This window comes from Eufriesea mexicana, unplaced genomic scaffold (assembly GCF_001483705.2).
Source record: "Eufriesea mexicana isolate 0111107269 unplaced genomic scaffold, ASM148370v2 scaffold4157, whole genome shotgun sequence".
NCBI classification, from domain to species: Eukaryota; Metazoa; Arthropoda; class Insecta; order Hymenoptera; family Apidae; genus Eufriesea; species Eufriesea mexicana.
Genome location: NW_016912141.1, coordinates 109,555 through 125,255, shown reverse-complemented (window position 1 = coordinate 125,255; position 15,701 = coordinate 109,555). Strand labels below are relative to the sequence as shown.

Here is a 15,701-nt window from a genome sequence, read left to right as displayed (position 1 = left end):
TTTTTATTATTTTTAAGTTTTAAGTAGTAGAGAGCTACGTTTGGTCAGACGTCTTATGTTTCCAAAACGATTTACAGTTTTCTCTATAATATACTTGTTATTTCTTTGGTGATTTCGACTGAAAGGTACTAAAACTCCAGTAATAATAATTGAAAATAATAAATATTATAAAAATAATAAAATAAATAATTAAAAATAAAATTCCAGTGATTTTATTCTTCACTGTTAACGTATCAAGCTCCATTGCTCTTTTATAAAGTATCGATATATTTTCTTTCATTGCGATTCATTGGATTTCCTTATCGTAGTAAATTTTATTACAATGTTTGTCTATGGTTGCAAACATATTTACCCAAAATTTTCTGCATCAAAGCGAATTAATTTCTAATACGATGCATGCATTTGCGAAACAACGTGTATGCTATGAATTAGGAATTCGTATTAGAATTCTGGGAATAACTGGGATCTAAAGGAGAACGTTTATTAATCTAACTGAAGCAAATTATTACAACACGATTTACATGACTTCACTCGCTATTCAAACTCCGCATAATAATTGTTTATTCGCTTTCACCCGCTGCTTTCACGCAACCGTACCTCACACACCAGAGTGCTTTCGTTCGCTCACGTGCATCTAATTCTAATTTAACATTCAAACTGCTCAGCAACGTTAGAATAATCATTTCCTCATTTTGACATTTTTCTTTTAAAGGCAACATCAAACCCTTCTTCAATGTTCCGCCTTATTCGAAGCTTCATTTCAAAATCTACCACAATTCTCTATTATTTTTATTCTTAAAACGATACAAATCCATCCTTCAATGTTTCAAAATATTCTAATCTTCATTTTAAAATTTATCTTAAAATTCTCCAATTTTTCTTCTTGAAATAATATAAATCTTTTTATTTGACATTTAAAAATACTCAAAAATCATTTCCAATTTTATCACGAGTTGTACTATTTTTCTTTTCCCAGTATTCCAATATATCCAAAATTTTATTTCGTGCTCCATCTAAAAGTTACGCCATTTTTCTTTTTAAGATCTCCTTCCAAATGCATTTTACAATATTCCAAGATATTTGGAGTTTCATTTCAAAATTCGCGTCGTGAAATTATACCATATACACGGTTCGATAATTCCCATTAAATTCTCAAAAATCCTATGCTTCCTTTGACAGCCGAAACGCAGCTTGGCAAGCAAAGCATTTTGGAATTCCGGACGCTGCACATCGGTGGCTACTTGCACGCCGGGGAGGAAATCCCACACTTCGTTGGTCAGGTGCAGCAAATCTGGTTCAACGGCTACCCATACCTGGAAATAGCACGGAGCTCCGGAAATCATCAGGCCTCTCATCAAGGCGTAACGCCGATCATCAGGGTCACGGGAAAATTCGGCAAGAGGAACCATCCAGTCCATTATCCAGTGACTTACACGTCCAAGCACACGTTCGTCGGGTTACCTGTGCTGAAAGCGTACGTGGAAACGAACATTTACTTCCAGGTAAAATTTTTCCACCAATTTCTCTTTCTCTACTTTTCTCTATTTTCCTCTCTTTTTCTCTTGAGAAATCGAAGTCCGATATTTCTTCCCTTTATACGGCGTAGAATCTCGTGTATTCTATTCAGGAATTTTAACCTCAAAATTGCTGATAATTAAACTCGGTCAGTAATAATTGGTATTAAATTTACCAAAAATAGTTGCACATTTATAGTCATTGAAAGCACGAAAAATCTGAGAGAAATTATTTTCTGGTGTTGCTAAAAATAAATATAGAGTAGTGAGATAATAGTGGTTAATTTATGTTACACGTGGAGGGATTTAAATAGGATTTAAATAGATTACGAATAAATGTCGAGAAATAGGCAAATTAATAAAATAGTCAGTGATTTAGAGGTCGTAAGAAATAAAGAAAAAATAGGAAAGGAAATACAGCAATACAGATAAATAATAATAAATAAAATAATCCGAAATAATGGATTTACAGGAATAAAAGAGAAAATTTATTAACCCTTTGCACTCGAGAGACGACTCTCAGTCGCCATTTAATCAAATTTTAAAGATCGTTATTAATTAATATCACAACTTTAAAATTGCCCAACCATACGTGGAATATCAAAGCAAAATAATTCTACGTCTTATTGTTAATTTGCACTCCTTATTTACCGTTTTGAAAATATCGTCGACTTCATGGCAGTCTTTAAATTACTATGTTTCTCTAACGAAAAGATCACCGAGTGCAAAGGGGCTAAAATAAGTGTACTCTGATATTTCGCTGACGTTTTGTTTAAAATATGGAAGCTTCGCAGCTCTTAAAATTATATATCGCGTAACAAACACGAGTTCGAAGTTCGTGGTATATAAAGGTTCAAATGTTTGACTACTGAAAACCGCAATTTATTTCTGGACAAGCCAGTAACTGCAGTGCTGGCGAAACGTCAGGACATAATTCGTACTGGACACGGCTTACACCTGGAAGCCTCGAATAGAAGCAACTGTCGCAAGTCCAGACCACGAAAGCCTGAACTTCTTCGTTCCCTAGATCCTGGCAAATTCACACCAAGTTCCCACGCGATCTCGAAACAGTCGCTCTCGATGCAGTAGCATATGGAAAATTTATTTCCTTTTAAAATATTTCGCGTCCCCATTGTCCGCAGAAATTATTATTCCCCTGTTGCAAACATGTGCCAATCGAGTGTCCAATTTTCGAAATGTCTCTCTGGTACTGTTCAACTTTTCTAAAAATACTGTAATTTTCACGTTCAGAGACGTTTCAATACTACTACAAATTTCTAGTTTTTAAAAATATTTTCGAAATTTCGAATTTTTATCTTCAAAAGTATATTCGTAGTACCCCTAATTTTCTCTTATAGAAATATTCATATATTCCTATATCCAGTGTTCAGTGAAAATACATCTTGAAGGCACTGAATTTCTTTTTTGGGGGATGTGGAAGTACATACAAGATACCCTACATCCACTGAATCTAGAATTTTTATCTCTAAAGGTACCCCAAATCTTCGTTATCAAAGGTATATCCACAGCACCCTAAATTTTCAGTTTGAAAAATGCATCTACGAGGCACCAAATTTCTATCTTCAGTGATACACCAGTTTCTTCAAATTTCCATCTCCAGAAGTACATCTACAGCACCCCTCTATTCGATTTTCAAGAACACATCCACGAGAGCCAAAATTTGTACGTTGAAGGATACACCCAAGTCTTATGAATTATAAATTTCCATCAGTAGTTTCAACTCTGCCTCCCAAAATTTTCATCTCTTTACCTACACCCACAAAATCTTCCATTCGTACTTGCAAAAGTACACGCCGAAAGGGCAAATTTCCTCAGCGAAAAGTGAGAGCCAGGTTGTGCAGCTGCCAAAATACCTGCGCGTCACCCTTTACGTGAAAATCCGACCGCCCTACGAAGCACAGTTTAAATATCCCGCAAAGGTGGTTCGGTTGCATGTCGGAAAATGCGCATGCCGCTGAGGGGGCCACAGAGGAAATGAAATGTCAACGGTGACGCGTCCCCACAAAAGGTTAGCCCAATTAGACCCTCTCCCCCGGAGCCGGTGCTCGCGACTCGTTGCACAAACTCCGGATTAATCGTGGCACGTGTCACGGTGGCACACGTAAAAACCCAATCATGCCTCGTTCTTCCGTGCCAAGTGACAGACGAGCTTCTCTGGCCGTCACCTTCGTAATTACGCCGGACCCGGTAATTGACAGCTTTCTGCTTTTCCCGTTGCCTTTCGTCGCACTTCCGGCAGCCACTGGCTCATCGTAGTCTCTCAGCTGGTCCAGCTTTGATACCCGTGGAAAAGCGCGATCGGCTTTCGTAATCGAACGTATACTCGTTACGGTCCATCGCTCGTTGCACACCTTTGTGTAAACGTCCCTGGTGGCTGGCACGAGAGGAGACGACGAGCAAAAATTCCTGGCTGGTGGCGATCGAGTGGTGACCTATTTTGACACCGTTCTTTTTCTAAGGAAATTCGCGATATTTCGAGATTCGTAGATGGGGTTGACGAGAAGGTGCAATTTTTGTTTAACCCTTGCGGTACGAGTGCGCTGTCCGCCATGAAAAATTCGTGGTTGGTGGCGATCGAGTGGTGGTCTATTATTTTGACGCCACTCTTTTCGTAAGCAAATTCGCGATATTTCGGGATTCGTAGATGGGGGTTGACGAGAAGGTGCAATTTTTGTTTAACCCTTCCGGTACGAGTGCGCTGTCCGCCATGAAAAATTCGTGGTTAGTGGCGATCGAGTGGTGGTCTATTTTGACGCCACTCTTTTCGTAAGCAAATTCGCGATATTTCGAAATTCGTAGATGGGGTTGACGAGAAGGTGCAATTTTTGTTTAACCCTTCCGGTACGAGCGCGTTGTTCGCCATGCAAAATTCGTGGCTGGTAACGATGGAGTGGTGGTCTATTTTGACGCCACTCTTTTCGTAAGCAAATTCGCGATATTTCGGGATTCGTAGATGGGGTTGACGAGAAGGTGCAATTTTTGTTTAACCCTTGCGGTACGAGCGCGCTGTTCGCCATGAAAAATTCGTGGCTGGTAACGATGGAGTGGTGGTCTATTTTGACGCCACTCTTTTCATAAGGAAATTCGCGATATTTCGGGATTCGTAGATGGGGGTGACGAGAAGGTGCAATTTGTAAGGGGTTTACAAAGCGAGGGCTAGGTCGCAAGTCTAACTCTTGGTGGCCGATTCGATATTCTTTCGTCGCTACTAGGTACACACGCTCTCGTCTTTCAAAGAACTGTCTAAGAACTGTTTTCTGATACTCTTTCCTAAGGACTGTGTCGCTACGCTTTTCGGCCTACCCTTTTAAGGGTGGGCCTCGTGGTCTATGGGCCTAAGTAGTCGTCACTCGCCGGCTTATTGGTAACCGGAGCTCGCACGCTTTTCCATACTCTTAGAAATTTTTGTTTAACCCTTTCGGTACGAGCTTGCTATCCGGTCGTGACACTCCCGCTATATGGGGTGCCGTCGTCACATGGTCAGTCCATGAAGATTTTCTTAAGCGTTGGATAAGAACTGTTGTTGCAGTCCTAGGACTGCAATGTCCCAGGTCAAGTGGAGGACTATTTTATGTTCTTATTGCCAGCGTCCCTTGACTTCTATACGCTCATTATCACCTAAGCCATCACTTGGGTAAACCGTTACAAGGATCATATATCTCCCTTAAGACGATGGATATAGGAACCCGAAAAACAATCCTTCACTTCACCTGAGACATTGCGATCCTAGGGCCACAGCAATTGTTCTGAATAACACAATGTTTTTTCCAACAAGTATTGTTTGTAGCTTTAATATTAAAAGATGTTTATATAAAACTATACACTTATGTCGGATATATCCGGCGCTCGTACCGAAAGGGTTAATTATAGGAGTGAGGTGATATACTGTGAGTTTCTGACCAATTAGGTAATTTCGTAGACGTTCATAGACGATACATAGTCTATTAAAAATTCAACTATTAGGAATGTTAGTATCGTACAGGTGTGTGTGAACGTCTCGTTTTATTTTATTCTTTTTTAGTGGTTGTGACCGTGTCTGTGTGTCAGGGTTATTCGAAGCTGAAAAGGTCAACAGAGTAGTATTAGATTATGTAATTGCATCGAGCGGCTGAGCGAATTATATTGTTTCATTTGGATACTGTTTACATAGGGTACTGATTGGGTAGTGCAAGCTGATATGGCAAATATATATTGCTATAGTCTATCGTTGATGTATCATTCGGTGAGGATACTAGATTTATTGATAATTCATTTTATAAGTCAATTTGAATTATGTCATTACTGCTCGTTGGATAGGATTATTGACATATTAAACCAAATATATTAAATCACGATCAAATTTGACGCAAATCTTTCGAAGGAAAAAGGAAAAGGAAAAACTGACCATCGCAATAGAACTTGCAAGTCTTTGCGAAGAGAGCTGAGCGAAACGATAGCACTGATCTTAATTTTTGTGACCGGTAACTATCGTCACCCGTAGTAGCGAAAGGATTAACCCTTTGCACTCGACGATTTTTTGGCTGAAGAAGAGTAGGGGTTCAAAAATTTTCTGTCATTAAGCTGACGATAGTTCGTTCAGCAGTAAATAAGAAATCGAGTAATAATTAAAACGTAGAATTATTTGCATACCGTTACATTATCTGAAATTTAGTATGTTAATTAATATCGATCTTCGAAATTTTATCTAATGGTGACTGAAGGTCACCTATTGAGTGTAAAAGGTTAACAACCATGAAGCGAGCTAAGCGAAACGATAGTACTAGTCTTAATTTTTGTGGCCTCTGACTATAGTCACTCGTCGTGTGTAAATGGCGTCTCGTGGCCGGTGACTATAGTCACTCACAGTAGCAAAAGGGTCGAGACTCTCTATTAATCGACTAATTAAAAACGTACATATCTCTGTCATTCATTTCTTTGCAAAAATCGCGAAGATCGTATCTTCTCACGAATTACAACGATAATTTTATTCCCCGAAACGACATTTCCACCTAAGCCACTCCAAATCACGATCCTTGGTCATTTCCCTTCCAAAACATTACCCACGGTCGTCCACATTCCTCAGTCCGTTCGGCTCGCCTTTGTAAACACGGGAACGACGTTTACAAACGGAATTTACGTTTCGCTTTGCCGCTGACTCGACGTTCCTCGCCTTACAGTTCAAAACACGAGAGGCCAACGGCTTAATTCTGTTCAACGCCGGTCGCGAACGCGACTTCATCGCAGTGGAGCTGGTAAACGGGCACATTCACTATGTGTTCGACTTGGGTGACGGCCCGGTCAGGGTCAGGGACACATCGAGGTCTAGGCTGAACGACGGAAAATGGCACGCAGTGAGCATCGGTAGGCCGGCACCTAAGAGGCACACGCTCGCTGTCGACGACCACGTGACAGCTGTCAATAGCCAGGGCAGCAACGAGAATCTCGACCTGGATGGCATCTTGTATGTCGGTGAGTGAATTTATATACATTTATGCGCGCACTACGAACAAACATTTCGTCCTTGAAAATCATTCGCGTTACACTCCCCGACTCTGCGATACCGGTACTCCGTGTCTGACATAGAAAGTGGAAGAAAGAAACCGTTTAATTTAGAGAAATAAATTATTTTCTTTCAACTAAACGAATTTAAGGTTAACCACTAGTTTCGCTAATCGTGACAGGTGTCATTATAGGGACCAGTGAAGTGACAGGGAATATTTAACCATATGCACCCTTAATTTTTATCAGAGGAACTCCTAGGTAGAATTATATTCGACATTTTTGGATATTTTGTTTACCGAACAGGAAATAAGTATGAATACTATACTTGAAATAAATTATTTTCTTTCAACCGAACGAATTAAAAGTTAATCAGTAGTTTCGATGAGCGTGACAGGTGTCATTATAGGGACCAGTGAAGTGACAGGGAAGATTTAACCATATGCACCCTTCATTTTTATCAGAGGAACTCCTAGGTAGAATTATATTCGACATTTTTGGATATTTTGTTTACCAAACAGGAAATAAGTATGAATACTATACCTGAAATAAATTATTTTCTTTCAACCGAACGAATTAAAAGTTAATCAGTAGTTTCGATGAACGTGACAGGTGTCATTATAGGGACCAGTGAAGTGGCAGGGAAGATTTAACCATATACACATATATTTATTTATAGTTATATTATATTATGTATACTATATAAATAGTACCATATTATTAGGAGTTATACTTGACATTTTTGGAACAGAAAATAAGTATGAAATACTTATGAATATATTATACTTATTTATACTTATTTATATATATTGTGTATATCATATTATATATACTATATAAATAAGTACGAATAAGCAGAAAATAGGTATGAAAAATAATTCAGGATGCAGAGGGTTAACGTACTAAAACGAATTCTCTTTTTCGCTTTGAGTATTTCCAATTTATACGCAGTTATCCTACAATTAATATCGCATAATCGTATTACAAAAATTCTCGCAGAACGTACGCAATCAGACCTCGCGGATTTTCGATACCCAGCTGTTATCTCGTTGATAAATTGAAATTACGTAAGGTTAACCGAGATAATCGTTCGATGAGATGATTTATAAGACAAGGAAGGCAACAATTCACCTGTCCCGGCGAAGCCTAAAGTATCCGCGAGCATCGCGATGACTTTAATGTATCATCCGTGAATAGCGGGCCAGTGCATAAATTACAAAGCAACGGTACATTTATCTCGCTTTTACGAGTGCATAGCGACACGAAAAGTGAAACCGACGTGATATTGCGTTATAAAACACGGGAATCTAATTTATAGCTAGAGCCCTGGCGCGAGTTGAAATATAAAACGCGTGGTACATTTATGCGATGCGAGGTGTAAGAAACGTCGGTGAAATATCGTTGACCTTCGACAAAGGGTAAAAGCGTACCTTGATACCTCGAAGGCGAAATATTACTTTATGAATCACGGTGAATTTCGAAAATCCCGCAACGATAAATCGCCCCGGGGACAGAGACGTAGGTATAGATCGGCAAGGTGGAAACACCGAGCCGCGGGATATAGCCAGGAAATCGATAAGCACCGGTTTAGAACGCAAAGATCGATATCATCGATCAAACGTATCGGTGTATAAATGATACACCTACGATATTCGCGTCATCGACCGTGGTATCTTCGAAAATCGTTCTTCCCTGTCTGATTGCGTCGGTGACCGACCGATCCGTCTGGAAAAGTACCGATCTGAGATAATCGCGCGAAATTTTTGAAAAAGCAAACGCCACGCGTGTTATCTCGATGCAGTTTGTATCGTGGAGAACTTGGAAAACGTGGAACGAAGACTGGTATCTGGTAGAATCGTCTTGGGATATGTCAAAGTCGCAGGTACGTTGAGACGCCTTTGGCAGACGATGCAGCTGCACTTCCGTTCAATCGATTACGCTGAAACGTGATAAAAAATGAACGTAACAGCGCGATACGTATTCATTTATATCGGGTGTACTAGTAAATCGAATTTTCTGATCAAATTTTTTCGAAAATCCTAAATCTGTACAGGTACTTCTGTAGTATCGCGAATTTGCTGTCATGTACACGTAGCTTTGCGAAAGAGCAAGTCCAGGTCAATTGAGAACCCTGGGCGATGTGTCAGGCTCTTGACATGACCATATTTAGAGAACATATACATGGTGAGAAAGATATATAAAGAAGGTTAACACGTTGACTGCCATGGTGGTCATTATTAACCGGTGTTTGCCTCCTCAGTGGAGCCATAGATGTCACTAGTGTCCGGTGACACTAACTTTTTAAATTTATATTTGTTTTATTCCTCCGTTTTTTGAAAATTTGAACAACGGAAATAAATAGAGAATTTTGAATAGAAGACATTAATAATTTGCACCATTTTTTTTTTTTTTTTTGGCATATTGTTTAATAATTCATTATTGTGTCGTCAGAATAATGAATGCCATGGAAATGTACGACTAGATGCAAGGTTTTGCTAATATTGTTTTGATTCGTGTTCTAATATAAATTTTTAATTGTTCAGTGGCGTACTTTTCACTTCAAAGTATGTTCTAATTAGCAGTTATATTCAAAATGCTGTCAATTTTCGTTCAATTTGTACAATTGTACTTTTAATAGTAGTTCAAACACTCTGGTCACCAATGACCATCCTTGCGCCGTAGTAACGGTTGACAATTGACACTAATTGATAATTTTCATTCCATTTTTACAATTGTAAGTAGTTAAAGCGCTCTGGTCACCAATGACCACCGTGACGTCACATGGGAAACCATGACCGATCAAAATGTTAAATTCAGAATCGATCTAGATTCGTCTAAAAAGATAATTCGTATGTTCAATTATCACTCGCACATAGTTATAATTTATTAATGAATTACCACCACTGTCAATCCCTATACCTCTATATAATTAGTATATTCAATCCTTGTAGCACGTGTGAAAAGAAACATTAAAATACGAAAGTAAGCGTTTAGAAGAGATCTATATAAATATATTTGACACGAGGAGAATGAAAATAATGAAAGATACGTATGACTTACAATATTTCTCTGCACCTTCCCGAGTGATCGATCTTCTGACCCGATGAACACGGAGCTATGGCAGGAGCTTTGATGATAGTCTTGGACCCGAGTTTAGAAGGTTTCTTCGTTTCCTCCTTTTCATCTTTTACGTTATCCTTGTCGTTATCCTTCTGCTTCTCCTGCGGTATTTCGTTAATATTATTCAATATCTTGTACTCGAGGTTGGTCAACCAGCCAGTTTTCTTCGAAACGTGATCCCTCAGCATGTGGATCTCGATCTGTGGCGGTTTCAACTCGGGAGGCATTGCTCTCCATTTGTCTGACACATCCTCGGATGATCTCTCATCGTACGTTTCGAATTTTGATAACGTCGCTGGCAACTGGGCTATCAGGATAACGAGTACACCAAGGCCAATCGTGGATGACACGGTGTACGACCAGTTCTTCATGGCACGTCTGTAGTATTCTCTTCGTAGTCGGATGAACCGAAACTCCCGAGGATCCTCGTGAACTCTAGACAGACACTCGACTGTGATATCGTCAGTGACAGTGCACACCGAGTTTTATTATGTCACCCATGCAACGCGATCAGATAGACTGTCACGATGAGAATCGAACGCGCTGGAGATCCGCGGAAGAGTGTCCAAATCGCGGCAGAGATAGAGGAATAAAACGGATCTTCTGCCACTGATCACGGTTAAAGGAGAACGATCTGGTTCGCGAATCAAGCGTCATTCCCTAGAACATGACCAGCCAAGCATCCGGCCCATAACCGCAATCTTTCGTCATAAACGAGATTAGATTTACAACCCCCACCTCGTCCGTTGATTTTGCTTTTTAATTCGATGCTGACCGACGACGTGTGATAAAACAGTGATAAAGGTGATAAGCAACTGAAGTCATTTTTAAGTCGGTAAACGGAATTCACGGATTTCTGGTTCACCTTAGGAATCGTTATTGGAATCGATTCTACGTGGAATCTACGCGGATAAGTCTGACGTAGGCTCCTATCGCGTTTCTCGTGCATAGGATGGTCTTATTGGAATACGAGATCGTGTGGTTTTTCGTGGATTTTTCGTCTGTCAACGTAACGTTTTGTTTTGATCATATTAATTATTCCGGGAAACTTATCATCGTGGTTTTCCCATGTCTGGTAGATTTGCGAGTGTAGGAAACTATATCGTGTTCGTTGGTTTCGTAATATTTCATTGCGTATGAATTTGCAACGATGCAGTTTTGTTTACGAGTATGCTAATTGTTCTGTGAAACATTTTAATCTTCATCAAATATTACTCGTTATCGTGATTATTTTGTATAGTGTAGATTTATGAGAGAGACTTCCTTAATTTCTCGGTTGTTTTGTAATGTACAGATTGGTAATGATATATATTTAATTTATATGGATATTAGTTATTGTAGAAAATATTTTGTTCCTCGAGTAGCAGTTGTCACGGTTCTTCAGCTTTGTGTAAATCTGTGAAGGCAACAGATCACTTCGCAATTTAATGACATTTTTCGTATATTTTCTAGCTAAATAGTACTTTTTGTCGCAATTCTTTCTAATAAATGATATGTATTTAATTTATATGGATATTAGTTATTGTAGAAAATATTTTGTTCCTCGAGTAGCACTTGTCGTCACGGTTCTTCAGCTTTGTGTAAATTTGTGGATGCAATAGATCACTTCGCAGTTTAATGACATTTTTAGTGTATTTGATAGTGAAAGAGTACTCCTTGTCACAATTCCTTCTAGTAAACGAGTAATTATAGATATTCTTTTATTCAGCTCCTTGACACCAGAAATCTGTTCAGCCGTATTTATTTTGACATAATAGCAGTGATAGGTGAAATTATGAAGATTTTGGCATTCGGCTAATTCGTCCAATAATCTCATCCATAATCACTGTCCTCAAAATATTGTATTAGTTAAGAAGTAACAGAGGTATTGGAATAAACGAAGGCTTTCTTGATTTTTAAATTATCGTACTTCGAATCCTTCGTGGCATTAACTAAATCTCCTCGATAAAATCGATCCGTCGAGGTAACAAAAATATTCAACAATTGACAACAATTATATACTTTAAGAAATCCCGATAAAAATTGTCAATAAGTGTTTCCATGAATCCTAATGTAAATAATATTAAATTTATATATATAATATTTATATATGTATTATGTATGTATGTATATAATTATGTATGTAATTAATATTTATTTCCTGTAGTGAAATTTTAAGACGAAACCTTTGATCTTTTCTTTTAACTTCTTGCATTTGGTAATTCCAGATTTCCCCGCTCGATGAATAATACCTAGCGTATTTTCATTTACTATCTCACGGTTTGATAGCATTATCAATCGTTAAACGCTTAAGATGGCCAGAGTAATCCCCGCCAGTCGAAGGTTCTTCGAATTCTCCTTCTCTAATCCTCGTGGAAAGTCGTCGTTACCGTCTGTTCGCGTGATTAGTCTAATTATGACACAATCACGATGAATCTAACCGAATACTTAAGTATCGTATCTCGAATGGAAATTAAAGGAAATTCCTAGGGATAAATCCTGATACCTCGGTCAACTATCGACCCTGTTCTCAACTGCAACGATACCTTGCAAGCGAATTTCAATTTGTAAGCAGCTTTCCGTCACCCCGTTCGTTTGTTCCGTTTAATTCCACGCCGATCAATGAAACTCCAAGATACATAGCTGATAAAGCGGAACAGGCAGGCGGAACAATAGTCGTCGAAGATTATAGCGAGTAGGCCCTCATCGTGCTTTACCTCGAACCATGTTTTTGGAAGAATGCATGTACGAGAGTTCTAATCTCTCATCAAGATTGCTTTCTGATAAATATAGCATTGCGAAGGTGGGTAAATATGTAACGCGAATTTGTTAAGTGCTCGAGACAAATTAGTTAGACAAAATCGAGTTAAATTAATTAGATAAAATTTCTTTAACTCTTTAAACTAGTGTCTATAATAGTGAATCTATAATAGTAGTATAATACTAAATTGCTATCTACAGATGATCTTAATTAAATATAACGGGGATAAAAATAAAATGGATTTGGTAGAGCTAGGAATCATTTTATTGGATATTTTGTTTTCCATGGGGGAATATTAAATTTTAGAGTCTATATAGATATTATAGAGTCTCATATTTTTTTAACAATAAATATATAATAGTAGTATAATACTAAACTACTATCTACAGATGATCAGACAAATTAGTTAGGTCGAGTTAAATTAATTAAATAAAATTTCTTTAACTCTTTAAACTGATATCTATAATAGTAAATCTATAATAGTAGTATAATACTAAACTACTATCTACATATGATCTCAGTGAGATATAACGGGGATATAAAAATAAAATGGATTTGGTAGGGTTAGGAATCAATTTATTGGATATTTTGTTTTCCATGGGGGAATATTGAATTTTAAAGTCTATATAGATATTATAGTCTTATATTTTTTTTGATATTATATTTTAGAGTCTCATAAAATATTAGAATAGTCTTTAATTGTAATTACGTATACATACGCTCCTGAGTATCTTGGAATTAGAGAATCAAAGAATAATTTTGAGAATCTGTTACAAACCGACTGATGTGTTTATTTAACGTTTCTCGTGTAATATAAAATACAAAAGTGAAGTAACGTAATGGACAAAATCAATTAATTAGAAAATTTTTGATATTGACAGATATTTTTAAAATACAATATTCGTTAATTCTTGTGTCAAAAATGGAGTACACATATATATTCGATGCCATAAAAGTCTATTACAAAATATCGAAATATACTTTAATTCTAATTACGTATACATACGCTCCTGAGTATCTTGGAATTAGAGAATCAAAGAATAATTTTGAGAATCTGTTACAAACCGATTAATGTGTTTATTTGACGTTTCTCGTGTAATATAAAATACAAAATTGAAGTAACGTAATGGACAAAATCAATTAATTAAAAAATTTTTGATATTGACAGATATTTTTAAAATACAATATTCGTTAATTCTTGTGTCAAAAATAGAGTACACATATATATTCGATGCCATAAAAGTCTATTACAAAATATCGAAATAGACTTTAATTCTAATTACGTATACATACGCTCCTGAGTATCTTGGAATTAGAGAATCAAAGAATAATTTTGAGAATCTGTTACAAACCGACTGATGTGTTTATTTAACGTTTCTCGTGTAATATAAAATACAAAAGTGAAGTAACGTAATGGACAAAATCAATTAATTAGAAAATTTTTGATATTGACAGATATTTTTAAAATACAATATTCGTTAATTCTGGTGTCAAAAATAGAGTACACATATATATTCGATGCCGTAGAATACATTGTCATAAAAATATAGGGAGTCATAGGTCTATTAGACAATGTTTAAAACTTTCCTGCAATTTCCCTTATGATCTCGCTTCATACCTCTGGGGCATTTGTTCCTGCAGCCTTGGACAATGCAACGTCTTCCTCGTTCGATCGAGTCATCCGTCATTTCTTTCATGTAATTCCTTTTCTTTGGAGTCACCAATGATTTCTCGTTATCGTCATCCGGGAGCATGTTTTCCATCCTGTTGGCCTGATCCATTGCGTGATCCGTGGGCTCGTCACCTCCGAATATCAGTTGTCTGGCATGTGACAGCCAAGCAATTTTGCTCAGAGGTGGCACGTCACTTTCCGGTTCATCGTTGACCTTCTCAGACACTGTCAACCTCGCTGACAGTTGGACAGTGAGGATAATAAAAAGGAGACTGGTCAGACTCGATATGCAGAACGACTGACTCTTCATACTGATTCTTGACCTTACAGGTGACCAATGATTCCTCAATTTCTAGAATTTTCTCTTAAATTTTGATGCAACGAAAGGATGATCTCTCGATGTGGTAATATATAGTATTCTTCACTGTTGCACGTAATTTATTTGAACGTACACAGAGAGTAGGTTTGGATACTTGGGAGATTTAGGTGACACTGTTTAAGGAGTGACGAACGAGAAACTGGTCTTTGGCAACTGGTCGATATTAAAAATATGGAAATTCAGAATGGACCTCCGAGTTCCGGTTCTTAACCGCGATATTCCATCATGATAAACCTAGATTTGTGTATGTAGCTTCCTGAACCTTTCTCTTCTACCCCTCATCCGCATTTAGTGGTCCACTTGTTTTATCCCCCACTGAGCTGCACGTTGATTGGCAGGATGTAGCGGCGAGCTGACTGATAAAGTAGAACTACAGCTGATAAAAGACGCAAATAGTCTTTAATCTCACTGAAAATTCTCAAACTCGGGATTGATCTTGCTATTCCATCGTTACACATTCGCGTGAGTTGCATGGAGATAAACGAAGTGGCTGCTTTTGATCTGAAGACACCTATTCGTTTACTGTCAAATCGAATCTAAAACTCTAAAAATTGTAAAAATCCAAAAATTTTTAACTGAGGTCAGGAGAGTTAAGGTTAGTCCAGATTCACTAGCTCCTTTTCCTGATCTTTTGAACAAGGCCTGTGCAATTTAATGACCAGTTCCATCAGGTGTAAATTACATAACATCGCTAAGAATTGAATGATGCAAATCAGAAGAAGGACACTGGTTAAACGATGTCAATTTCTTCATACTATCTCTGGCTTTGACAATTCT

At 37.7% G+C, this 15,701-nt stretch overlaps 2 protein-coding genes across 2 annotated transcripts in view; one reads left to right on the top strand and one right to left on the bottom strand.

Annotated features, from left to right (window-relative positions):
* The first annotated feature begins 1,163 nt into the window (after nucleotides 1-1,163).
* Nucleotides 1,164-15,701, top strand: part of Nrx-1 (neurexin 1) — an 88,222-nt gene continuing 73,684 nt past the window's right edge. The window contains exons 1-2 of the mRNA XM_017905623.1: nucleotides 1,164-1,502; nucleotides 6,692-6,983. Coding sequence (XP_017761112.1) covers nucleotides 1,164-1,502; nucleotides 6,692-6,983 — 631 coding nt within the window. The remainder of the gene's footprint in view (nucleotides 1,503-6,691; nucleotides 6,984-15,701) is intronic.
* Nucleotides 7,900-10,794, bottom strand: LOC108551458 (uncharacterized). The gene is made up of 2 exons (XM_017905629.1): nucleotides 10,074-10,794; nucleotides 7,900-8,952 (listed from the first exon to the last, which is right to left on the bottom strand). Exons 1-2 carry the CDS (start codon nucleotides 10,502-10,504, stop codon nucleotides 8,940-8,942), a joined length of 444 nt encoding a protein of 147 aa, XP_017761118.1. The 5' UTR covers nucleotides 10,505-10,794; the 3' UTR covers nucleotides 7,900-8,939.